Below are 25,185 nucleotides of genomic sequence, written 5' to 3'. Positions count from 1 at the left end.
ATGCCCTCTTAAAACACATACATACTAGTACACCAGTCGCGAAGTGTCCAGGAATGAAATTGTGTTACAATGTAACTTCGAGGAAAAGATGGCATTTTCCTTTAGAGAAGATGGTATTTCAGTTTGCCATCTTATATTTATCAAAATATATAAACCTTAACATCAAACATGCCGAAAAATCTTCAAAGTTATACAACAAATAAAATTCTAGGCCCTATTAAATACTGAGCAGATTTTCCAGGTAGAGTAATGACATTATTCCACCTACATCCTCCTGCCATTTTCTAATAATATTTGCCTTTTTAAAAATAAGGATGAATTTGCTGAAAACCTTGTACTTTGGGGCTTTCTTACTAAGTTTGTAAGTGATAAAACATGGCATAAGAAAATGTTTTATAGCCAGGCAGCCAACTTTGCTGAATATTTAATTATTCTAACATTCCCCTAAGAAAAAATAAAAACTCACCTCACATTGCAAGACAAATTGCTTCCCTCCTTTTATTCTGAACAAAATGCATTTTTTGTCTTTAATCTGAGTTTCTTCCACAGAGAGAATCTGTTCCATTGTCAGTAAATTTTGCTAACCGTAAAAACAGAAATTCAAAATTCAAATTATTTTGTGATTTCTTAAGTAGTAATACCAAAAACTACCAAGTTAGAACAAGTAAAAAAAGAAAACACATTCGGTTTTCTTTCTTTGATGATATTCTAGAAGGGGAAAATGGCTATACAGGAACACACACAAAAGTTCAAATCATAATGTTTCAAGGAAAACTGCAGAGAAAGCAACGTTTTGCTAAGGAAAAATGGCAAAGCTGTTCCCTCAACACAGAACTGATTTTGAATGATGATGAATCGCAAGCATACTTGCTGTGTGGCACACTCATATACATTCTGTCAATAACGTTGTGAGGAAGCAACAGAGCCACATGCGATTTATGTGAGCCAAAGGTGTGTGGTTCAGTTTTAAGGCAGCAACTCAGTAAATGTTTAGTGATGTCAGCTTGTAAGCTAACAGTATTTTGATAATATCCCAATGATGTCATAAATAGAGGTGGTTTCATTAAAAGATTAAAAGGTCTATAGGCCGGGCGCGGTGGCTCATGCCTGTAATCCCAGCACTTTGGGAGGCCAGGGTGGATGGATCACGAGGTCAGGAGTTCGAGACCAGCCTGGCCAAGATGGTGAAACCCCCATCTCTACTAAAAATACAAAAATTAGCCCGGTGTGGTGGCAGGCACCTGCAGTCCCAGCTACTCGGGAGGCTGAGGCAGGAGAATCACTTGAACACAGGAGGTGGAGGTTGCAGTGAGCCGAGATCGCGCCACTGCACTCCAGCCTGGGCGACAGAGCGAGACTCTGTCTCAAAAAAAAAAAAAAAAAAGTCTATAGTATTATTGCTTAAGGTGAATGCTATAGTGTCATGAGTTCCTTACCGTCTTACAGTTTTGTTTTGTTTTTTAATAAATACTTCAGGAATCCTGAATGAGAAACGGCGCCCTGCTAAACACTCAGGTTTCCTTTTTCCTTACTTAGACTTACAGCTCTGCTCATGCACATTATATAGCTTCTCAAATAGAACACTAAATGTTGAATCTTTTAAAACCAAGCTCATTTATTGCATCCAATGTGAAACAAAGGTAAGTTTTGTTTTTTTAAGTTTTCAAACATCCTGAAAAGTGGGGTGATTTCCTTTTAACATGCCAGTGGGTAGCATAATAAATGTATAATCTGCCCAGGTCCGCTCATTACCTGGAAATACAGTGAGCTTTCGGGAGCTACTTTGATGCTTCCCACCCCTGAGTTACACTTCAGGGTCCCCAGAAGAATCTTATTAATTGGAACTTAGATCCTAGACTCTAATTTTTCAAAAATAACTTCAATGGCAGGAGTGATGGTTGGGAAGATCTTGTTTCTTTTCAAAGAAATGGAGTGATATGCAATTGTAATCATTCTAATTGAATGAAAACTTTGCCAACAGTAAACTAAAAATACAGTCCAAAGTCAAATACATGAGATTTAGGTGCCCTGTTTTCCACACTTCTGATCCCTGGAGAACAGATGCGTGATATTCCAACACATCCAACACATAAACAATGTTTTGAGTGTTTGGGACCATTGTCCTGCTTACGATGACTCATCAGGCTCCCCACCCCCCCACCCCCCAAGAAAAGAAAAGATGCCTTCCACCAGGGTTGGCTCCTTCCTTGTTGACAAGCCCTGGGCTCCTCACACAGTAGGCACTTAATAAATGCTGCCTGATTTGCTGAAAGGTACAGTGTGGATCAGAAATTTCTTTTTATCTTGTTCACAAACATTAGCTCTCGAAAGGATCTTAGAGGGCAGCTACATCTTGCTGTCTGTTGTATGATCCACCTACAAATTCTCAACAAGGTGGAGACACAAGGAAGTATCTTTTGGTGATCTCACCTCTGTGCCAGGTGTCATGGCCTAGGACATTTTATTTGACCCAACTAGGAGAGGCTGTACAATGGAGAGACTGAGGGCACAGGACGACCTGGTCTGAGTCACCCCTCCACCTCCTAACTGTCCAGTTGTGTTTTTGGGTGGCAGACTTTCCTCTTCTGAGCCTGCTTTCCTCTTTATAAAATGAGAGTTGGACCCTCAAAGGTTCCTAAACACATGGAGTTTTGTTTTTTTTTTTTTTTTTTTTTTTTTTTAACAGCACTTGACCTCAGATAAACATGCAAAAATTACAGTACAGTCATCCCTTGGTATCCACAGGGGACTGGTTCCAGAAACCCCCGAGTAGCATAATAAATGTATAATCCGCCCAGGTCCGAATTATACAAAATCCACAGATGCTCAAGTTGCTGATATAAAATGGTATCGTATTTGCATATAACCTTCACACATCCTCCTGTATACTCTAAATCACCTCCAACGTAAATGCTATGTAAATAGTCGTTAGACTGTGGTTTTTTTTTCTGTATTACTTTTTATTGTTTTGTTATTTTTAATTGTTTTTTCCCGAATATTTTCTCTCCTTGGTTGTTTGAATCCCAGGATGGGGATCTGTGGATATAGAGGGCTGACTGCAGTTGTTATGATTTCTGTTTCCCTCATTTCACAGATGAGAAAACGGAGGCTGAGAGAGTCAATGTGATGTGTTCAAAGTCCCAGAGACACTCAGCAGTGGAGCTGAACACCTCTGTCTGACTTCAAAGTCCAGCCTGTCTTTTCTTTTTAGATCTGTCTAACTGCTCTCCAGCCTTCTTCAAATCCATCTGATGATGTGGTGCTCCTGACCTCACTAAAAAGCATGTTCTATTTTCAGGTATTACCAAGTTGTTCCTTGACTTGGAAGTTTAAAAACAAGTTAAAGTTTGCACATTACAATCTCATGTATACCAGTAAAATAGAATCACAGTTTCAGAGGATACTGTATAAAACATGTCAGCAACATGAAATAACCATATACCATTGTACGTAATGGGAAACTTGCTTGGTGAGACTGCCTTAGACTTACCCGGGACTCTCCCTCTCCTCTCCATTCAAGTCTATTTGGAAAGAGGTAAAAATAGCGACGCTGCCACTGAGTCAGAAATGGGTTTCCCAGTTTCAGCATGTACCCGTGCATAATACAGTCCTTCCCCAGAGCGTAATCTGAGGAATACAAAATCACTAGGAGTTAAATAGGCTCTGAAACAAAATGTCTTAGCAGCATTATTCTCTGAAAAAAGAACAGACATACTTTTTGGAAAAAGCAGGTTTCTATAAATAGAACACAGTACAGAAGTCACGATTTTAGTTTTAATGCATGTGTACTGGGGATCTAAAGATCAGAAGGTTCTGCAGCTCTCTCTGCTCACACCGTAAATGATTGCTTCTCAATATGCTGATAAATCCATGATGTTCATTTATCGCTCTGGGAGGGCAAAAGTTAGTTTCCAAACTCTTTTCATTATGTATAATGAGAACTGGAGAATAGAGGGTATTTAAAGCCAAGCTATCCCCAAAGTGCCTTCGCCTTTATGTGGGGTTGAGATTCCCCCTTTAATTTCCCTTTTATCTTAAAAATAATAATAGTGGGAATTTTCTTGTCTAAGTAATTTAAGGTAACATAAGGATCAAAAATGGTTCATTCCTCAGCTTAATGTTAGGTTTATTCCTCAAATACATAGTTATATATAGAGATAATTCACAGACATTGTTGAGTCCTGATTACATTTTTATAGTGAAGGACTGTGTCTTTAAAAAAAAAAAAAGGTTAATTTTAAAGTCTGTATTAAAGGCTTTGGTGATTCTGCTAAAATCATTCACTCACACACTCATTTCTTCAACAAGTATCACACGAATGCCCAGGTGCTGGGCACGTTCCAGATATTCTGGGTTTAGCAGAGAACAAAAGAGACAAAAACGCCTGCTTCAGAGAGCTTACAATCTAGTGAGTGTTTCAGACCATAAGTAAACAAGTAAAAAACCCATGTCGTGTCATCTGGAGACAAGTAGGAAAAGAACAAAAGAGAGGGAGGGCCAGGGAGGGTCAGTGGTGATGGGGAAGGATAGAGTTGTCGTTTGCACTGAGAAGTGCTTGCATTTCCAAAATCTATTTAAAATATGAGCACAGTCATCCCTTGGTATCCACAAGGGATAAGTTCCAGGACCCTAGCAGATACCAAAATCAGTAGATGCTCAAGTTATCAATATAAAATGGCATGGTGTTTGCATAGAACCTACATATATCCTCCTATAAACTTTAAATCACCTCTAGTTTACCTATAATACCTAACACAGTGTAAATGCCACATAAATAGTTGTTATACTGTGTAGCAGTGGTCCCGAACCTTTTTGGCACTGGGGACCAGTTTCGTGGAAGACAATTTTTCCACAGACGGGGATGGAGGAATGGTTTTGGGTTCAAACTGTTCTACTTCAGATCAACCATTTGATTCTCATAAGGAGCACGTAACCTAGATCCCTCACGTGCGCAGTTCACAACAGGGTTTGCAATCCCATGAGAATCTCAGGCCACTGCTGAGCTGACAGGAGGCGGAGCTCAGGTGGTGATGCTCCTTTGCCCAGCACTCATCTCCTGCTGTGCAGCCCAGTTCATAACTGGCCTCCCCCCGGGGGTTGGGAACCCCTGCTGTATGGCTTTTATTTGCATTATTTTTAATTGTTGTATTGTTATTCTTATTGTTTTTCTCCAGCTATTTTTGATCATGGTTGGTCGAACCCACAGATGCAGAACCTGAGATGTGGAGGACCGACTTTATTATAATTTTTTTTTTTTTTCAGGAATCTAAGCCTAGACTATATTTTTCTATAAAGGTGACCTCTGAGATTGTCAGCCAAGACCTACTTATGCACGAATTACTTACTAACACAGGAAGATAAATTCATTGATTTGCTAAACTTTCTAATTACAGCTCTAACTAGAAGGATACACTTGAACAGGCTTAGGAAGATCTATATATATTTCCGGATCCAATTAATCAGGATTCTAGTGGTATCATGACCCCCCCTTGAGCAGGTCCACATTGATTCAATTTCCTGTGTAAAATCTGCTGTGGCAAACACACCCCAGTGTGATCACGATGGACCTGTTCTCTAAAGAAGAGCTTACGGCCAGGCGCAGTGGCTCATGCCTGTAATCCCAGCACTTTGGGAGGCCGAGGCTGGCGGATCATGAGGTCAGGAGTTCAAGACCAGCCTGGCCAACATAGTGAAATCTCATCTCTACTAAAAATACAAAAAATTAGCCAGGCGTGGTGGTGGGCGCCTGTAATCCCAGCTACTTGGGAGGCTGAGGCAGGAGAATCACTTGAACCTGGGAGGCGGAGGTTGCAATGAGCCGAGATCGTGTCACTGCACTCCAACCTAGGTGACAGTGTGAGACTCCATCTCGAAAAAAAAAGAAGAGCTTACAAATAAAGGCTGTGTATCCCTGCAGAATTGAGGTAAGCAGAGTTAAAAGAATGCAGGATTCCCTTGGTGTATTCTGGCAACGTTTATATAAAGAGTAAGTCATCCAGAATTGAAGACACTTTAAATGCCACAGGGAAATTGTCAGATAAGACCAAGGAATCCTATACCAAGATGCTGCCACCAAAGTAACCTATTAATAGAGTGAAAGAGTTTCTGGTCGTTCTTGTTACATAAGGTTAACCTTGCAAGGGTCTTTGCTCAGAGGGAAAATGAAATTACATCTTAACATAATCATCAACTACAATAAATTTAATTATCCAAAATTCATGAAATCTTAGAAAAATCAAGAGTAACCATATTCAGTGAATCGAGAATGACTGATTTATTTAAAACTTATGTTTCCTACTTGATGTTATGTTTAGTAGGGCATTGAATTATTTACATAAAAATACAGTTTGGCAATTTTTTTTTTTGAGACAGCTTCTCGCTGTGTCACCCAGGCTAGGGTGCAGTGGCACAATCTCAGCTCACTGCAGACAACCTCCTGGGCTCAAGTGATCCTCCTGTCTCGGCCCCCCAGTCCCTGGGACTACAGGTGCATGCCACCACGCCTGGCTAATCCTTATTTTTTGTAGAGATGGGGTTTCACCATGTTGCCCAGGCTGGTCTTGGACTTCTGGACTCAAGTGATCCTCCTGCTTCAGCCTCCCGAAGCGCTGGGATTACAGACATGAGCCACTGCGCCTGGCCTGATTTGGCAATTTTTAAAATGTTTGTAATATAAATGTCTTTATATATTTAACTCTCTTATCTACGGCCATACCACCCTAACACACCCGAAGTCGTCTGATCTTGGAAGCTAAGCAGGGTTGGGCCTGGTTAGTACTTGAATGGGGGACATTTACCTCTCTTGACAAGTGACGTGTCGTACTAAGTTCCTCGCCAGGACCAGCTACATACTTCTCGGGCCCCAGTGCAAAATGAAAATGCAGGCCCCTTGTTCAAAAATGACTAAGAGTCTCAAGGTGATGACAACAGAGGACTAAACTGAGTCAGGTGCCCAGATGACCGCACTGGGCACACACCAATGATACCAGCCCCACTCCTGACACCGTCATACTCAATCTGCAAGGAAAAAACCTCCAAACCAGTCCCCAAGCACTCCAGGATAAAAGGGCATACTAAAGAAACCCGGCCACCTGTCTCCATAGACTTATTTGTGTGCTGACTGAAGACTTTGAAATATTAGACTGAGCTCTTCCAAGCCAGAGCAAACTAAAGCGATTTATGGCATTGCTTTCTTCTCGACTGGAAAATACCTTATGACCCAAATACTTTTCAGCTTTACAAGAAATTTTGAAAATTTACTGCATTAGAAATGTATTGAGACACGTGAGCTATTTTACCTTCTTCGTGGCCAAGTTGCTTATTTTTAGCTCTCTTCCTGGCCTCAATTTTATCCGTGTCTGCATTTACTGCTTCATAAACTGTTTCCGTTACTTCTTGCTGCCAGCGTTCAGAGATGACCAAAGGGAAGTTCTTGTAGAGTTCTTGGTCGCAATCAAGTAGCTGATTATTTTAAGAAATCACGATATTTATGATTTAACATACTTACAAAGGTAAGAGTCCGCGGCGCCACATCCATGGTGACTCTATCATAACTCTATATAGGAAGACGACTAGATGGCAGCAGTAATCATTTCGAGGCAGGTTATTAGTTATCATAAATCTCTGCTAATGACAACTCAAGCAATTAGCATCCACAGACAGAACTGATGAGCACTTCACTTTCAGTCCTGGATCAGCTACATTCAACCCAATCTTATATACTATCTTCATGACATGTTTTGCCAACAAAAACTCACACATATAGGATTTTACTTGAACTACTAAGAGATTCTGACAACAAAGTAAAATTTCAATTATGGTAAGGACATTTTGTTTATATAGGTAGGAAAACTGTTTCTACAGTTTCAGAAACAGTTATAAGGGAGAAGCCAAGAGGGCTTTTGAACCTACCCTCAATTAATCTGAAAAGTTAGAAAAACAAAAGGTAAATGAAGCTGAGCTTCCTATTAATTCCATGAACCTTCCAACTATTTACAGTTTGACATCATGATCATATGTACAAGAAATCTCAAGATACACGGGGAGTTTAGGCAATGGAGCCTTTAAGAGCCGCTGTAACAAAAATTACACTTAATGGTAGCATTTTTCTTCCAAACGATTATTCAAAATTCTTCTTTCTGCCCTCTAGGTAAGGCTGCACTTTGAATATGAGCAAAGAAAATGGTTCTCTGCATGTGAACTATATTTTCATGGCAGAAATACTAGCAAGCCTGCTGATAAATACATGCTTGTCTTAGAAGCACAGACCTCCTTAGAAACTTGATTTGCTTACTCCTTGAAAGATAAGCAGGGGTAGGTATCATAACAGGCGAAATACTAAGAAGGGCAAGAAAGACCAGGGAGGCTAAGGCACTTGCACACACTCCCTTAGCAAATAAGAAGGGCAAGAAAGACCAGGGAGGCTAAGGCACTTGCACACACTCCCTTAGCAAATAAGAAGGGCAAGAAAGACCAGGGAGGCTAAGGCACTTGCACACACTCCCTTAGCAAATCAACAGAACACCAGAAGAAGCTGCATCCCACATCCCAAATGGGGCCTACTCCATCCAGTCTCATTGATCTATTATAATAATCTGTTGATTCTGAGGTCGCTTTGACCTGTAGAGTTTTTCCTCTTTCTGTTTTCTTCAGAGATTCTATCTAAGCCCATAACTGAGCCCCTCAGTTGCTCTGAATGGGACTGGAGGTGTGTGTTTGAGTGTGTGTGAGTGATGGGGTGTTGAAAACCTCAAGGTCCGATGAGCACCTGAGATCAGGCACACAGGGACAGGCTCTGAACAGTCTGGCAAAGAGTCAAAGCATGCTCCTTGCCCAGGCAGTTATTCTGAAATGGCCAACTCTGTTTAATAGACACTGTTGCACCGCCTATAATTTCAGAAAGACTTGATCTTTATGACTGAGCCCACCTTGCTGAAAATGAATTTTTTTAAAAAAGAACTTATGCTTACATGAGGTGAGTTTTCCCCCACCCTTTTAAAGAAAATGTATTATTTGGGCTGTTTTTAAAAGATACTTTCTTAAAATGCAGTCCCCTGCCCTCCCTGCTGGACTCAGCTCTCACGGGGGCAGGACCTGGGCTTCTTGTCTACAGCTGAATCCCTACCAGACAGGACTTCTTGTTCTAAGTGTGCTCTTTCTCAGCTCTTGCTCAGGAAGAACCAAAACATAATAGTAGACGCTACTAGTTTGTCAAGCATTGACTATATGCCTGTAGCCTTCAGCAGGCCACCTCATTTATCCTCAGAGAAAGCTTGGCAATGAAACCACCACTTTACAGGTGAGAACGCCAAGACTCGAGAGGTTGCAGAATGGCCCACATTCACTCAGCTCAGTGGCAGATCCCAGCCCAGTCTGTCTGACTCCAAAGCCTAGATCTTGGTTTACAACATTTTTAAGTATGATCATCTCTTTTTAACATCAAAAAATGTTCGTGGGCGCCCACGTAATAGTGTTTTATTTTTAGTACTCTGATGGGTAGATAGTGGTATACAGCAGGTGAAAAAATTCTATTGTGACAGCAGTAAATTTTTAAAATATCTTTGTAAATGGATTGTTCCCCAAAGCACTGCTGAATACTCATATACCTGACAGGTATCAATGGTTCCGGCTACAGACGATGCCTGGTGGTGTACAGGTCTAGGCATCGGTCTCAATGCTGACCCCAGCCACTGCTCCAGACCACAGAAGGGTGTCCCTCAGTTGGTCAGCAATCCTCACAGCCCTAGGTCCTCTGCACTTTGCCTTCACCTAACCTCCAACACCAGAAAAGCTGGTCCCATGAACACCCCAATCACCATCATGGCCCAGCCCCTCATCTCCTGGGGCCCCTGGCTCTGACCAGCTGCCACTGGGTTCCCCAGGTGCACCTGGCCTGTACATGTTGCTCCCGATAGCTGCTCTCCTTCCCCACAATCCTCCCATCTTCTTCCAGCCATTTACTGCCTTTTCTGTCCCACAGCCTAGTTGGTCCCAGTCCTACGTGTCTCCAGTTATAGCTCCTGCTAGGCCCTTGCATGTTACTTGTCACTCTTTTATTTACACCTCACAGGTGTGTGTTTTAATAGTGCTGCAGCCTTCTGGAGAAGGAAGCTGCTTGGTGGGGAAGGCAAGGCGGGTTTGCGTCAGAAGGGTGTAAATGGGGACAGCTGAGAAGAAACAGGGATGACCCGGAGGCAGGGGGGAGAGCCTGGGGCAAGCTGCCAGCATGGGGGTAGGTGAGAGCTTGATGTAGTGATACACTTTGACCCAGCATCTTAAACAGAATGATCTTCTCTCATGACTCACCATCTCTAATTATGTCTTGTCTCTACTTGGGGGAATAACGATATGAACAAAAGTTTGAAAAATGCAGAGGATTATATTAAAAAAACAGTGATTATTTCACCTTTGATTGAGAAATGCAAAATGATTCATGCTGTTTGCTCTTTCATCCTAACACGAGGAGATCTAAAAACTTAGAAGAATTGAGACAGCTGGCTCTTTTGCACTAGGGAAGTAGGTTTGATATCACACAGCTGTTTTCCCTGCTTCAGGTATAATTCAAGTTTTATTTCAATCACAAATATTCCAAATCAATAATATTTTACCATGCAGTTCCTCAAAAATAAAATTATTAGTCTGAAGAAAGCTTTCAAAGCCTTTAATTTAGATCCTTAACTTACACATTCTTCAAATATGTTGATACTCATTTGTAAGTTAAATACTACAAACAGCCCAATATTAAAACAACCACTAAGTTTGATTTCCAACAGAAATCACCCCATCCAAAAATAAAAATAAATAAATGATCGCATGTGTACCTTAATCCCTTTGGTATCCTCTTCATCAAATGAGCCAATATCAAAGGCATCAGCAGCATTGACTTCTCCCCGGGGAGGAATCAAGGGTGGTGGGTACTGGAAGATCCAAACAAGCATGGTACAGTTTTCAGATGAACTTATGGCCCCGTCCCAACCTAACGTTCTACAAAGACAGCACAGTGCGAGATATCCGCAAGCTACACTGTGCAGCATGTCATCCAAACTTGCAACAAATCACATTTCATATTTTGTAGAAAAGCCTCTGCATTGAATAGCCCCAAAGGAAGGCCCTAGATTTTAGACAAATTAAAGAAAAATAGGATTCATGTCCAAAGCTTTAAATAATTTTCAGATATAACAAAATCTCAGGACTGCATATCCGTCCAGCTCAGCTTAAGGAAGCACATTGTCTCAGAGGACGCAACACCACCTTCAGGTTGCTAGAGCCACAAAAGACAATGGGGCCTAGAGGGAGCAGGGCACATCTGCAAACACCCTGAGGTATACGTTAACTGACCCAGAGGTCGAACTCTAATTGGGTAGGACTAACAGATTAGTCTTTCTTTATTACAGAAAATCACCATTTCTCTGCAGCTTAAGTTCATGCAAAGCAAGTTGAAAGCTGATAATCAACATTTTTCTAAAAATTGAATTTGGGGTGTTTCCTGTATCAACGCAAATATAATGAAGCTTAAAATAAGGAAAGGAAATTATGCTGATATAAAATCATGCTAATTCTTAAATTATGTAGTATTGGGCTAGAAAATATACATACGTTTATGGCAGAAGTTTCACGTACATTTTATAGAGATCTATGTAAAAATATAGTCACATTGAGATAAGAATTCAAGAAGAAGAGCAAAAACTAAAAAAGGCTCAATTATATGTGCATTTGAATTAACTAGATAATAGTTCCATTTAACCTTTTATTAGTTGATATAGGAGATATTTTCAAAATGTTTCTATTAGGGAAATGAAGAGTCAGAGGATGCCCCAAAGGGAATTGGCCACGTGGTAACTCTTGGGTAAGTGGGCAGTGTGGACACAGGATGCTGGGGGAGGTGGGTGGTGGGGATGCTGGGGAGACACAGCCAGGAAGCCAGCAGTGCATAGAGATACAGAGACAGAAACTGAGACAGAGATGAGCGTGTAAGGGCGGCAGTACCATAAGTAGAGTCAAGAGGGAGTGAGTACCTTTTGTAAGTAGACATGCTGCCAGTCAACACCTTTGAAAAAGCTGTGATCTTTTACTTCCTGTGAGCTGGAGGAGAAAGAGTCAAAACAGTGCTGAGTATGCATTTGGAAACGTAAGAAATATTGTGCAAAACTGTTTCCTGTTAACAATACAGGGGAACAAGTATTTCCAGTTTTTCCTTTAAGAAAGCAAATAAATATGCTTCCTTCAAAACAACATGAGGAATGCTACGACGTTTAGAATACTGCATGCAGCGCCTGGTAATATTAATCCATATGATCATTTATTTGGGATAGTTATTACAGTTCAAGATAACCTAGAAATTTTCACAGATATATATACACACACGCACACACACACACAATAATTCTATAGTCAGGAGAACATAACTGAAAATAAGAATTAAATTGGATATCTACACATTAAAGAAATTTACAGCAAATACTTACACATCGCAATAGATAATGTATTACGAAAATGACAGGAATGTGAAGCACAACATTTACTCAGAAGAAAACAACAGATCTCATAATATAATGTATACCAAAACCCTTTATAAACTGGAGAAACCCATCCTGGTTAACACGGGGAAACCCCGTCTCTACTAAAAATACAAAAACATTAGCCGGGCGCGGTGGCTCATGCTGTAATCCCAGCACTTTGGGAGGCTGAGGCAGGCGGATCACGAGGTCAGGAGATTGAGACCATCCTGGCTAACACGGGGAAACCCCATCTCTACTGAAAATACAAAAAATTAGCTGGGCGTGGTGGCAGGCGCCTGTAGTGCCAGCTACTCGGGAGGCTGAAGCAGGAGAATGGCGTGAACCCAGGAAGCAGAGCTTGCAGTGAGCCGAGATCGGGCCACTGCACTCCCGCCTGGGCAACAGAGCAAGACTCTATCTCAAAAAAAATAAATAAATAAAAATAAAAAATAAATTGAAGAAACAAGTTTTCTTGAAGGTCATGATTAAAACTCGGAGTACCCAGAGCAAAAGTTGGTCAGGCATGGTGGCTCATGCCTGTAATCTTAGCACTTTGGGAGGCCAAGGTGGGTGGATTGTCTGAGCTCAGGAGATCGAGACCAGTCTGGGCAACACAATGAAACCCTGTCTCGACTAAAATACAAAAAATTAGCTGGGCATGTTGGCAGGCGCCTGTAGTCTCAGCTACTCAGGAGGCTGAGGCAGGAGAATTGCTTGAACCCGGGAGGCGGAGGTTGCAGTGAGCCGAGATTGTGCCACTGAACTCCAGCCTGGGTGACGGAGTGAGAATCTGTTGCCAGGAAAAAAAAAAAAAAAAAGTTGCACACTCCAAGGAAAAGCCCGCATGGGGGAGGAGCACTCCTAGCACATGCCACTGACTTTCTCTCTCCATATCCTGTCACAGAGCTCAGGGCTGCTTCTTGGGGCCCTTCTGTAGTCAGTCCCTGGGGCATCTCGCCCAGCCCAGAGCTTGAGTGCCCTTATAGGACTCCTAAATCTGTATCCCAAGCACTAACCTGTGCCCTGTGTTCCAGGACACTCCTACTCCCCAACCTACTCAGAGGACGCAGGCAGGGCTAACAGAGCCCTCTCCGCACTACTCCTGCACAGGCCCAGCCAGGATGGTCCTGGATGCTTGTCTTCCCTCAGGCTTCACAGCCACCCCTTGGCCAGACCCAGACCTGACTACTTTCTACCACCTCCCATCCTCACAAGACTCTCGCTTAGGCGTGGTGTTTCTCCTTTTTTTTTTTTTTTTTGTCATCCAGGCTGGAGTGCAGTGGTGCGATCTCGGCTCACTGCAACCTCCGCCTCCTGGGTTCAAGCGATTCTCCTGCCTCGGCCTCTGAGTAGCTGGGATTACAGGTGCGTGCCGCCACACCCGGCTAATTATTATTATTATTATTGCATTTTTAGTAGAGATGGGGTTTCACCATGTTGGTCAGGCTGGTCTCAAACTCCTGACCTTGTGATCCACCCACCTCGGCCTCCCAAAGTACTGGGATTACAGGCGTGAGCCACTGCACCTGGCCAGGGGTGGTGATTCCTGCTCAGGGTGCTACTGGCATTTGTGGGCAGGGAAGGGATGATAGATGTACTGCCAGAAACACTGAGGCACCAGGGCCCTGGCACCTCTTGCCTGAACTGCTCTAATGTCTCCTCCTCTGACCTCTAGTCCTGCCCACCTGTAGCCCCATCCCACTTCATATAGCGCCCAAATCATCTTCTTCAATGAACTCACCACTCCTCTGCTCAAAACTCTCCAAAGTCTTGCTTTGCATTTATAGCCAAACCCAGTGCCTAGGAGACCTGGCTTTGCTGGATCACGGGAGCACTGATTCTACCTGGAAGTCCTCCCTCGCTGACCCCTCCAGCTGGAGTGTTCCTCCCCAGGCCTCTTCATAAGGTAGCGCTTCGTCCCCCACACAGATACTTCTCACTATCTGGACCTGTCTTACTTGATGTTTCTACAACATGGCTTTCCCATAGCATGAGCTTCAGGAAGGCAGGGGCCATGCCTACCATGTGCACTGCCTCAGCCACTTCACAGGGTAGCATCAGTGTGTGCCCAGTAAATAGACATTGAATGAAGGAATGGGATCCAAGTCAGAGCGTATCCTTGTGCATTTTTACTGGAAACACTTCAGTGATTTTCTTACTGGGTTCCATTTTGTATCCATCATTGTCAACATATTAAATGTGGTAAGCTAAATAAGAAGTTTACGTGCATATATCCAAGCAATTAGAAATGCCCCAGAAAGAAGGTTTCTGGTTCAAGCCAGTGATTGCGCGAAAGCATGCAACTTCACACAGTCTCAATAACCACTGAAATGGCAGGAAAGGAACATGGAGATATAAACCCACCACAGGAGACAGGCATGGTGGCTCATGCCTGTAATCCTAGCTCTTTGGGGGCTAAGAGGAGAAAATCACTTGAGGCCAGGAGTTCAAGACTGTCTGGGCAGCATAGCAAGACCCCTTCTCTATAAAAAAAAAAAAAATGTTAGCCAGGCATGGTAATGTGGGCCTGTGGTCTCAGCTACTTGGGAGGCTGAGGCCAAAGAATTACTTGAGCCCGGGAGTTTGGGGCTGGAGTACGCTATGATCATGCCATTGCACTCCAGCCTGGGTGACAGAGTGAGACGCTATCACTTTTAAAAAACAAAAATAGGCGGGATGTGGTGGCTCATGCCTGTAATCCCAGCACTTTGGGAGGCCAAGGCGGTCTTTGGGAGGTCAGGAGTTCAAGACCAGCCTGGCCAACATGGGGAAACTCCATCTCTAGTAAACATTAGCCGAGCGTGGTGGTGCACACCTGTAGTCCCAGCTACTCGGGAAGCTGAGGTAGGAGAATCACTTGAACCTGGGAGGCAGAGGTTGCAGCGAGCCAAGACTGTGCCACTGCACTCCAACCTGGGTAACAGAGCGAGACTCAATCTCAAAAAAATAAAAAATAAAAAGTAAAAATAAATATTAAAAAAATAAATCCACCATGAGAGAGAGAGAGAGAGAGAGCCATCAGCAGACAAGAGGGGGTGCTGACACAGGGGCAGTGACTGACAGCAAAGCAGGGCAGAGCTACTGCCCTGGGGACAGAGCCAGCATGCTGAGCTCCAGCTCACCACAGTGTGTGTGGCTGGGGGATGCGACACAGGACTGCAGCTCTGGGCATTGAGTTGCACACCTGCACACACATGCACACCCATACCCGCCGTACTTCCTTCCCCCACACCCAACTCCAGAACACCTGCAGCAAGGTGTTTACTCTAACATGGGGTAAAACCCTGAAAGGTTCTACTTTTAAGAAATTAAACCTGCTAAAGATTTTTAGAAAGAAATCAATAAAAGGGTTGAAAATTTATGCTATCGGCAAGTAAAACGAAGTTAAAGCAAAGATGCAGATAATATACAAGAGCAGGAGCACAGAGGCCCAAATCTAGAAAAGAATCCCAGCATCCAGCTACTAAGAGTTCTGCGAGAAACAGAGGAGGATACACGTCAAATAAGTAAAGTAAGGGTGGTCTCCAAGCTGAAGAACACGAGTCTCCGAGCACAAGGGATGCTACGTGCCTGCCATCGCGAGTGATGACCTAGCTCCATGACCTGCATTCACTGCTCGCTTGTACACAAGAAAGCAAGAGCTTCAAAGTTTGGGGGGAAAATTATTATTTACTTAGAATTCTATATCTCGCCTAAATATAGCAGGAGGCAGGGAATCAAGGGAATGGCAGATTCAGACCAGAAGACTGGAAAGGGAAGTGTTGGGTGAGATGATGCCAATCAGCAGAAATAGAGCACCTCTTTCTCATTGCAGCTGCAGGCTGAGTCCTTCCCGAAAGAAATATCAGGGAAAAACAAAGTCCACAACTATCATATTCTTTTTTGAGAGAAAGAGAGAGAGATATCATACTATATATGTATATATATAACTAATTTAAGGTTTAGTACCAGGCTAAGTAGAAACCATGTAATGAACAACATTTTTGATTCCTTAATAGTGTAAATACCCCTTCTTCATTCGCAACTTTTGAAATCAACCTATATGCAAAGCACAAAGATTGATTATGATCACAGAATAGAAAGCAGTGTCATCTTGATAATGTAAAAATAAAAATTAACATGAAAGAACATGAGACAGAAGTCAATGAAAGACAGGAATGTCAAAATCCTCAACTCAGATACTGTTTATAGTTGGAAAAAGGCACAACCGGGTTAAGCATAGAATTTAAAGCTACAGAGGCAAGCAAAAGAGAAGCTCAAAATAGCATTTCAACTTTTGAGAGGTGGAGGAAGGGAAGGCTACAGAAACAGTAATGAGTGAGCTAAATCTTCATCTATTATAGCAGGAATAGGTAATTTTGCAAATTGATAGAGAAGGACATACTCATATATATGTACATTATTTAGCTATCTACATAAAATGCCTATATGTATAATATGCACACTAAAAATACATACACATATGTATGATATACATATAGGTAATATACAGTTAAAAGTTATTTCTTATGCCAAGCAAGCCTGGGGGTGACAAGATACAGGAGAAAGGTCTGTCTTAAGTCCCTCTCTATAAGCTTTCCAGATATTACTGTTCAGAGTGTTTTGGGGCAGGAGAATAGTGAGCATGTGTTAGATCGCGGTTACTCAGTTATGCATGAGAGAAATATGTGAGAAACTGATCAGAATGTTAAACTGCCGCAATCACAAATATAACCATCACTAAAAAACAAATGGACTACAAAATATCAGAATTCATTTCTGTCATCTACAAGGTCAACCTTTAAAAGTTAAAAAGTGGGCTGGCCGCAGTGGCTCACACCTATAATCCCAGCACTTTGAGAGGCCAAGGCAGGTGGATCATTTGAGGTCAGGAGTTTGAGACCAGCCTGACCAACATGGGAAAACACCGTCTCTACTAAAAATACAAAAATTAGCTAGGCATGGTAGCACACACCAGTGGTCCTAGCTACTCAGGAGGCTGAGGCAGGAGAATTGCTTGAACCCTAGGAGGTGGAGGTTGCAGTGAGCTGAGATCGTGCCACTGCACTCCAGCCTGGGTGACAGGGCAAGACTCCATCTCAAAAATAAATAAAGTAAAAAAGTGAGTGACTTCTTCAACTTCTTAATTATAAAACACATAGGACAATATATGTATATTTCCCATGTGATTTATTTTTTCCCCTTTCAAGTCAAAATGGAAGATTTTAATGACTAGGGATGACTTTTGATAGGCAGTATTTAAAATCACTCTTTTGCTCTTCTGGTAAAGATACCGAAAGGCAGGAACAATGGCCTACCCGCCTCCATGACAGCCCAGCCGCTTGCTAACGTCTCGCTGAAGCAAGCCCTCCAAAAGGGACTTCAGTTCAGGAGAGAAGGTGTCTGGAAGTTCCACATTCTGGGGAAAAGACGAGTAAGATTTCAAAAATCCGTTCATGGAAACAGCATCCTAACACTCAACCAGACTTAAAGACTATTACTAGGATAAGAATAGTATTAAAAATTGCAGCCTCGTTACGAATTAATATTTACTCTATAGAAACATGAAAAGATAACTAATCAGTTGCAAAATCAATGAGGCTGGGGGCAGATCAGAAGAACCGGAAGGCATTCTCATTCTTTGGCATCTCAGTAATTTCTCCTTTTTTTGATTTCTTTACTTCTGTTCTCAATTGTCTTTAGCTTCCTCATACTGTTTGTTAGTAAATCCTGATTTTTGCCTTGGCATCTATTTCCATTAATTTTTCTCCTAGAAATTCTTTTAGAAATTGTATCTGCATTTATTTGTTTCAAGAAGGCAAATTTTTATTATGTCTATACATAATTTTATATTTCCTATAATATTTTATGTAATAGCATTTTTTATTATTGACGGAATGAAGCATGACAATTACCGTGCAGACAAGAATACAGTTTTGAATCCCCTTACCACGGTGAGTGTCATTCGGTCAATTTCATGCTTGTCTTTGGTTTTATGTTGTCTGAAAGGGCTGTGACTGTAGAAATAAAGAATTGTTCTATTAAAATATGGTATCAGGTGATACAGCACATATCACTGACTAATATTTGGGTAAAGTATGATGTCCTATCACTATTCATTCAAAACTGGAGAAATGCAAAAGCCGTAAACATTTATCATTTCCATGGAAGAACTGGTGAACAAATGCTAGGTCCTGAAATAGCAAGACTTGTATCTTACTTGAACTGCCTGAATCTCACTTCAGTGAACTTGTGGCCCTAAAATACGCTGTTCCAATGGAAACATCATTAGAAAAGAATATATAACTAGCCAACAGGTACTCATGAGAATACAAGTCATTTATATAACATTTGTCATATGAGAGTTCGAGCTAAACAATAACTTTCATGTACATTTTTCAGGAAAATGGATATTGGTCCCTCAAACAGCCTAAGGAACAGCAGTTGAACCAAAACATGAAGGAGATGAAACGATTCACCCCTAGAAACCAGTCATTTTAAGTAATACATCCCTTTGATGAGAACAGAAACTAACCATGTACCAGCAAATTCTCCATAGCTCTGAGCACTTCCTGTTTTCCCCGTGCAGAACCCCAGACTCCAGAGTCAGAAAACCTGGGTTCAAGTTGTGACTTGTTTGTTTAGTGACTGTCAGCCAGATAGAAACCTTCAGTATCAATTCTTCATCTGTAAAGCGGGGATCAAGCCGCACACTTCACAGAAGTGGTGAAGGGAAAAACTAAAGTGACATCTATGCAAGTAGCCAAGACAAAGGCAGTACACGGTAGGTACCTAATACAGTAACCACTGGTGAAATTAATAAAGATAACTCTTACTTTATGAAATGAATGTCTACTTGGTGAACTATGTAAAACAGATTATTCTCACTCTTTCTCATGTTTTAAAAACTTTGGAGAAGCTGGCTTTCAAAGGAAATCTTATCATTAAAAGATACTATTAAATATGCAAACTAGAATACCATGGTTTATTTTTCATTTTGAAAATTAAAAGGACACATATGATTGAGTTTTCTTATAGCAAGATGTGCCTGGAAAGTAGTAATCTTATAAATTTATTTGTAAGGCATATATGACATAATCTGAGGCAGGCAGGATATTATGCAAAATATTTTAGTATTAACTCCATAAAATGGATTAGAATGTTGAATACATAAATCAGAGATTCTAAAAAAGAATTAAAATGCCACTTATCTTGCACTGCTACTTACTGCTACTGAGCTGGTCATCCTCCTGAATTAGGTTATACATTGAACTGTCTTTTGAGATTATTACATTTCAGACCATTTATTGTCTGCAACACTTTAATTTTCTTTTTGTACAAGAGAGGGCACCCTAGTCCTTTATTTCCTTCCATATCATGCAGTGAAATACAAATGAACTGCCATCTCTTAAAAGCATTAATTTGGGGGGGGGGGGAAGATCAAAACAAGGTAAATTAGCACCCAGCAAGCATTTGTTAACTTTTAAAACAGATTTTGATTGGAAATATTCCTTGTCTTATTTCTAAGGAAAAAATGTACAATTACCACATTTAAAAAGCAGATATAAAAGCAAACAATATCTGTTATTTATAATTTTTAAAAACATACTTGTATCATTCTTCTATACAAAATCCACAAAAATATTAACATGTTTGCAGTTGCAGAGAAAAGGAATGAAAGTTTATCAAATCTTACAAAAACCTTAGTCTCCCTGCTTGACACTTAGCTGTTTCCACCCGACAATGTTCCTTAACATATAAAAAGGGATTCAGTGACGATCTCCTGGTGTTTTGACAAATCCCTCGGACCTGGCTCCTGCACGCAAAGCCAGAGGACCCCACTCTGCATCTGGTCCCCGTGTCCTTGCAGCCTGCTGTGTTCTGACACAAGCGCTCTGTGCTAAATTTAAAAAGTCTTTCATGAGACCACAGGGAGGCTTGTGAGGGGACTTGGAGTTAAAGTCAGTGGTGCCAAAACCATTTCCAGCACATGGGCCCCATTGCTACAAATTCCATTTATAAATATAGCGATTCCATGTCCAGCTCAATGAGAAATTATCAGAAAATGCTCTTCAGCTATTCAAGTCTATGCTGCCATGTTCAGACAGTTTGGTCTTTCAAGTTGAAATCTTGATGCACATCTGTTTTCAATGTATTCTTGATTATTCTTTGTGAACAAAGCCAAAGACTTGGTTTCTATTTTGAAAAATGTTAAAGAAAACCTATGATAGTAATAATCTCCATTCTGAGTGAGGCACATGGTGTGCACAGATCCTGTGTGATCGCAGCTGCTCCCTGATGCAGCCGCTTTAAATAGGGGACAGTAACAGGCCTGTCAATAGCTTACAAGGCACGGCCAAGCTCTTCCCATGCAACATGCTGGCTGCATCAGGGAGCTTTGTGGGAAAAGAATTCACATGTCCTGTGGTCAAGTGCAGCTTTCTGAACTACAGATAGAATGGAACAGCTGCACGTTTCCCCTAAATGAGCTGGAAAATTGTTCAGGACATTATAAATGACGGGGAAACACACACCCCGCCCAAGTTAGTTTTCATGGGCAAACAATGGGTTCAAAAAATTATGTGATTAAAAACTCTCACATCAAAAGTTAATTTTAAAGTACTCAAAAGAGGCCAGGCGTGGTGGCTCACGCCTGGAATCCCAGCATTTTGGGAGGCCGAGGCAGGCAGATCACTAAGTCAGGAGATCGAAACCATCCCAGCTAACAAGGTGAAACCCCGTCTCTACTAAAAATACAAAAATTAGCCGGGCGTGGTGGCGGCGCCTGTAGTCCCAGCTACTCAGGAGGCTGAGGCAGGAGAATGGCGTGAACCCGTGAGACGGAGGTTGCAGTGAGCTGAGATCACGCCACTGCACTCCAGCCTGGGTGACAGAGTGAGACTTCGTCAAAGAAAGGAAAGGAAAGGGAAGGGAAGGGACGGGAGGGGAGGGGAGGGGAGGGAGAAGGGAAGGGAGAGGGAGAAGGGAAGGGAGAAGGGAAGAGAAAGATAGAAAGACCCTTCCTTGGTGGCCACTGATTCAACCTCACTGCACAGCTGTGGGAGGAGGGAGGGGCACTGGCTCTGGGGCAGTGGTCCTCAACCTCGGCATTGTTGACATTTAGGGCTAAATGATTCTTTGTTGGGGTGTTGCAGGGGGCTGTCTTGTGCCTCACAGGATGTTGAGCAGCATCCTTGGCCTCTACTTAGGGGATGCCAGTAGCAGCCCCTCCCCAAGTTATGATGACCAAGAATGCCTTCAGCCATTGCCCAGCGTCGCCAGGGTTGAGGACGGGTGCCCCAGGAGAGTGTCAGGATGCAGAGGGGACTGTGCCCAAGCCTGTGTCCCAGAGACCCTGCCTAGTCAATCTCCTCCTCCACTCAGTTGATTTCTTAGGCCCTGTGTGCCTGAGAAAAGACAGCTGCCAGGGGCTCCCTTCTATACAGCATAGGAAAAATGCACAGGAGGCTGACAGGCATATTTTTGAGGTTCTCCCACATGCAACTTTGTGAGGAAGTAGAACAGGTGGCATTATCCCCTTGTTCACAGCTGAGGCAGTAAGGGCTCCTGCACACAGTCCCACCTCCTGCCCGCCTCGCCACAGGGCTTTGCTCCTGAAAGGCCCTCCGTACACTTCAGTTTCATGTGAACCACTGAAATTTTACAGACACTGATTTTAGTAATGACGTCGTTATTCTCCCAATCACCTTGAATCTAAATTGCACCATGTTTAACTCCTATCCTTCCATATCCAACCATCTATAAAAAAAACAAAAACAAAACACACCCCACGAAAACACTGAAGCATTACGGAAGCTAATTCTGCAATGCCGCCATGTCATTTGCTCCTGTCAGGTTCCAGGGCTGCTGTGCAAGCTCACTGCCTTTTGCTCACATTCTTCTGCCTGCCTCCTGTCTCGGTTCCTCCATTGCTCCAGGCTGCTTCCAGAATCATCTTACTGAAAAGCCACCCAACCCTACCACTGCTCCGCTGAAAAGCTTTCAGCCTCAGGGCCTGGATGATAAAGGTCAAACTTCCCAGCACTGCATCGAGGTCCTCCCAGTGCTGACCCAACCGTCTGAGCCTTCTCCCTCAGCACTCCCTCCCTCTTGAGAAACATAGAAAGCTGATATTTCCCCTGCTCCCAGGCTTTGTATTGTCGTCCTACCTATCTTCAAAGCCTACTCGACAGACCATCTCCCACATGATGTCAACCCTACACTTCCAGGTTAGAATTGGTTCTGCCACGTCTGTGCTCCCAGCACATCGCTACTGTCAAAGTCAGCACAGCTCGGCCAGCTCCTGATCCGGTGTGTATATCAATAGCTACTCTCCTGGACTGCCTATCCCTCAAGGATTTTGTGTGGCTCCCTTCCTGGCTGGCTGGCTTCCTTCCTTCCTTCTTTCCCTTCCTTCCTTCCCTTTTCTCTCTTTCTTCCCTCTTCTTCCTTCCTCCTTCCTTCCCTCCCTTCCTCCTTCCCTTTCTTTCTCCTCCCTCTCTTCCTCTCTCCCTTCTTCCTTCCTTCCTCCCTCTCCTTCCTCCCTTTTTCCTTCCCTCCTCCCTCCCTCTCCTTCCTCCCTTCCTCCCTCCCTTTTCTTTTTTCCTTCCTTACCCCTTTCCTTCCCCCACAGCATCAAGCAGTCTCTTGTACATTACAGGTACTCAGTAAATGCTTATCGCATTTAATTTAAATCACTTAAGTCAAAAATGTTTCCTGCTCTTTGGCTCCAGTGCTATATCCTATCTGTGAGTGACTTCTGAACAAACAATAGAAGGAATGGCATGAGATAATAAATCCTAGTGGGAGAGATTCACCTAATCCTATCTATCATGCACTGGAAAGATTCCTTCCATTTCAGGCTCAATCGATGGTCACCAGACAGTGACAAGGAGCCTGCTATCTATGAAGCAGAACACTCCTTCATTGGGTAGCTCAAATGACTGGATATTCTTGTATCAAACTGCAATCTTTTTTCTCCTCAAAATGCGTCCCTCTGGAGTTACACAGCATGCATATGATCCCTTCAACAAGATGGCCCTCCAGCAGCTGCAGCCAACCATGCGCTCCCCTAAGTTCTGCACTCAGCTCTTTCAGTCTTTCCACGGAAGCCATCATTTCTAGCTATTTTATCACTCTCCACTTATCTCATCCATCCCTCCCATCCTCACGGCCATCCTCAGGATGTCTTCCTGTCTGTCAAGACTCTTTTCAGCAGGAGCCCCACTGAACATAATGCTTCCATCAAGGCCGATCAAGGACTTCACAAAGGAATTAATATCTTCCAGTTCAGTATGCCAAAGCTGAATTACAGCCAAATAAGACTGAATTCATTTTATTAGCCACAAACCACACTGTTGGAGCAGACAGAGTTATTGAACAAAACCCTCCAGTCTTTTAAAAAATGAAGCAGTGTTACAGCAAATCCTCCCCAGCCTATATGCATGGACATTTTAACAGCTAGAGTAACAAAACAAAGAAGTACACAAAGCCCTAAATACAAGGCTTCTGGGATTGTCAGATTTTACCGCTGATTTTTGCATTCAACAGTTCAGCTGTTGCAGAGAGTTTTCTTTTTATCATCTCCAAATTCTGTAGGTAGGGACTGTCTGTCTCCAACCACATCTCCAGCAGAGATCCAAAATAAAGACCTCCTGGGTGTCTTCATGCACTCCATATGCATAGAAGCGACTCCACTGGGGAGAACAGCATCTCATAGGGGAAATGGCTTTCTCTGGTTTGCTTAGATAAACTCTCTAATTAGGTCAGCTAGTCTGATGACATGAATTAAAGCCATCCAGGCTCCACAAATACAATAATTCAATTAAGGAATAACAGAACCCGACTTTCTAAGCAATAATACAATTTTAGATCACAAGTGAATGCAAAGTAGAGAACAACTGGATTATCAGAGTCCTGACAAACTGAGGGTGCTCAGAACCTAGTTTTGGGGGAATGTGGAATTCAGCCTCTCTCCAGAATGTGCTAAATGTAGTAAGATGCAGTGGTGCTCAGTTAGGCTCTCCGATGGAAAGGTGCAACATTTAGCAAACTATCGGGACTGTGTTCATATGAAAATATTAAAAGGAAAATCTTAACTAGGAAATTTTAATGTAAAATGATTTATGAGTCTGAATAATAAAAAAATTTAATGAAGTTTTCCATTAAAATTGGCTAAAAGTCTTAGAATTAATGGAAACATTAACATAATTGTTAAGTGTTTAATATAAGAACATATTTTGAGAGTACTTTCCTCTCATAATCTTTTCTACTTTATTTCATCATCTTTGGTAGTTCAGAACAAGGGCCAAGTATACTACAAGCTTTAAAAGACAAATTAATTTCAGCATTTTCCCCGATAAATGCAAGCTTTTTAAAATGGGTTTACCGGCTAGCTGTGGTGGCTTAGGCCTTTAATCCCAGCACTTTGGGAGGCTGAGGTGGGAGGATGGCTTGAGGCCAGGAGTTCGAGACCAGCCTGGGCAACATGGCAAGACCTCATCTCTAAAAACATTAAAAAATTAGCCAGGTGTAGGCCAGGCGTGGTGGCTCACGCCTGTAATCCCAGCACTTTGGGAGGCCGAGGCAGGCAGATCACCAAGTCAGGAGATCAAGACCATCCTGGCTAACATCGTGAAACCCTGTCTCTACTAAAAAAATACAAAAAATTAACCCGGCGTGGTGGCAGGTGCCTGTAGTCCCAGCTACG

At 42.4% G+C, this 25,185-nt stretch overlaps 1 protein-coding gene across 4 annotated transcripts in view; it reads right to left on the bottom strand.

Moving 5' to 3' along the window:
* Positions 1-25,185, bottom strand: part of GRK3 (G protein-coupled receptor kinase 3) — a 146,697-nt gene that overhangs the window by 7,477 nt on the left and 114,035 nt on the right. For all 4 annotated transcript variants that reach the window (XM_058431684.1, XM_032139579.2, XM_032139581.2 and 1 more), the window contains 7 exons: positions 18,427-18,493; positions 17,795-17,895; positions 12,015-12,081; positions 10,821-10,916; positions 7,299-7,461; positions 3,491-3,627; positions 467-580 (listed from right to left, as the gene is read on the bottom strand). In XM_058431684.1, the coding sequence (XP_058287667.1) occupies positions 467-580; positions 3,491-3,627; positions 7,299-7,461; positions 10,821-10,916; positions 12,015-12,081; positions 17,795-17,895; positions 18,427-18,493 (745 nt within the window). The remainder of the gene's footprint in view (positions 1-466; positions 581-3,490; positions 3,628-7,298; positions 7,462-10,820; positions 10,917-12,014; positions 12,082-17,794; positions 17,896-18,426; positions 18,494-25,185) is intronic.

This window comes from Hylobates moloch, unplaced genomic scaffold, assembly GCF_009828535.3.
Source record: "Hylobates moloch isolate HMO894 unplaced genomic scaffold, HMol_V3 SCAFFOLD_19, whole genome shotgun sequence".
In the NCBI taxonomy this organism is placed as follows: Eukaryota; Metazoa; Chordata; class Mammalia; order Primates; family Hylobatidae; genus Hylobates; species Hylobates moloch.
The sequence above is the reverse complement of the archived record's forward strand: the minus strand, read 5'-3'. Positions and strand labels throughout refer to the sequence as shown.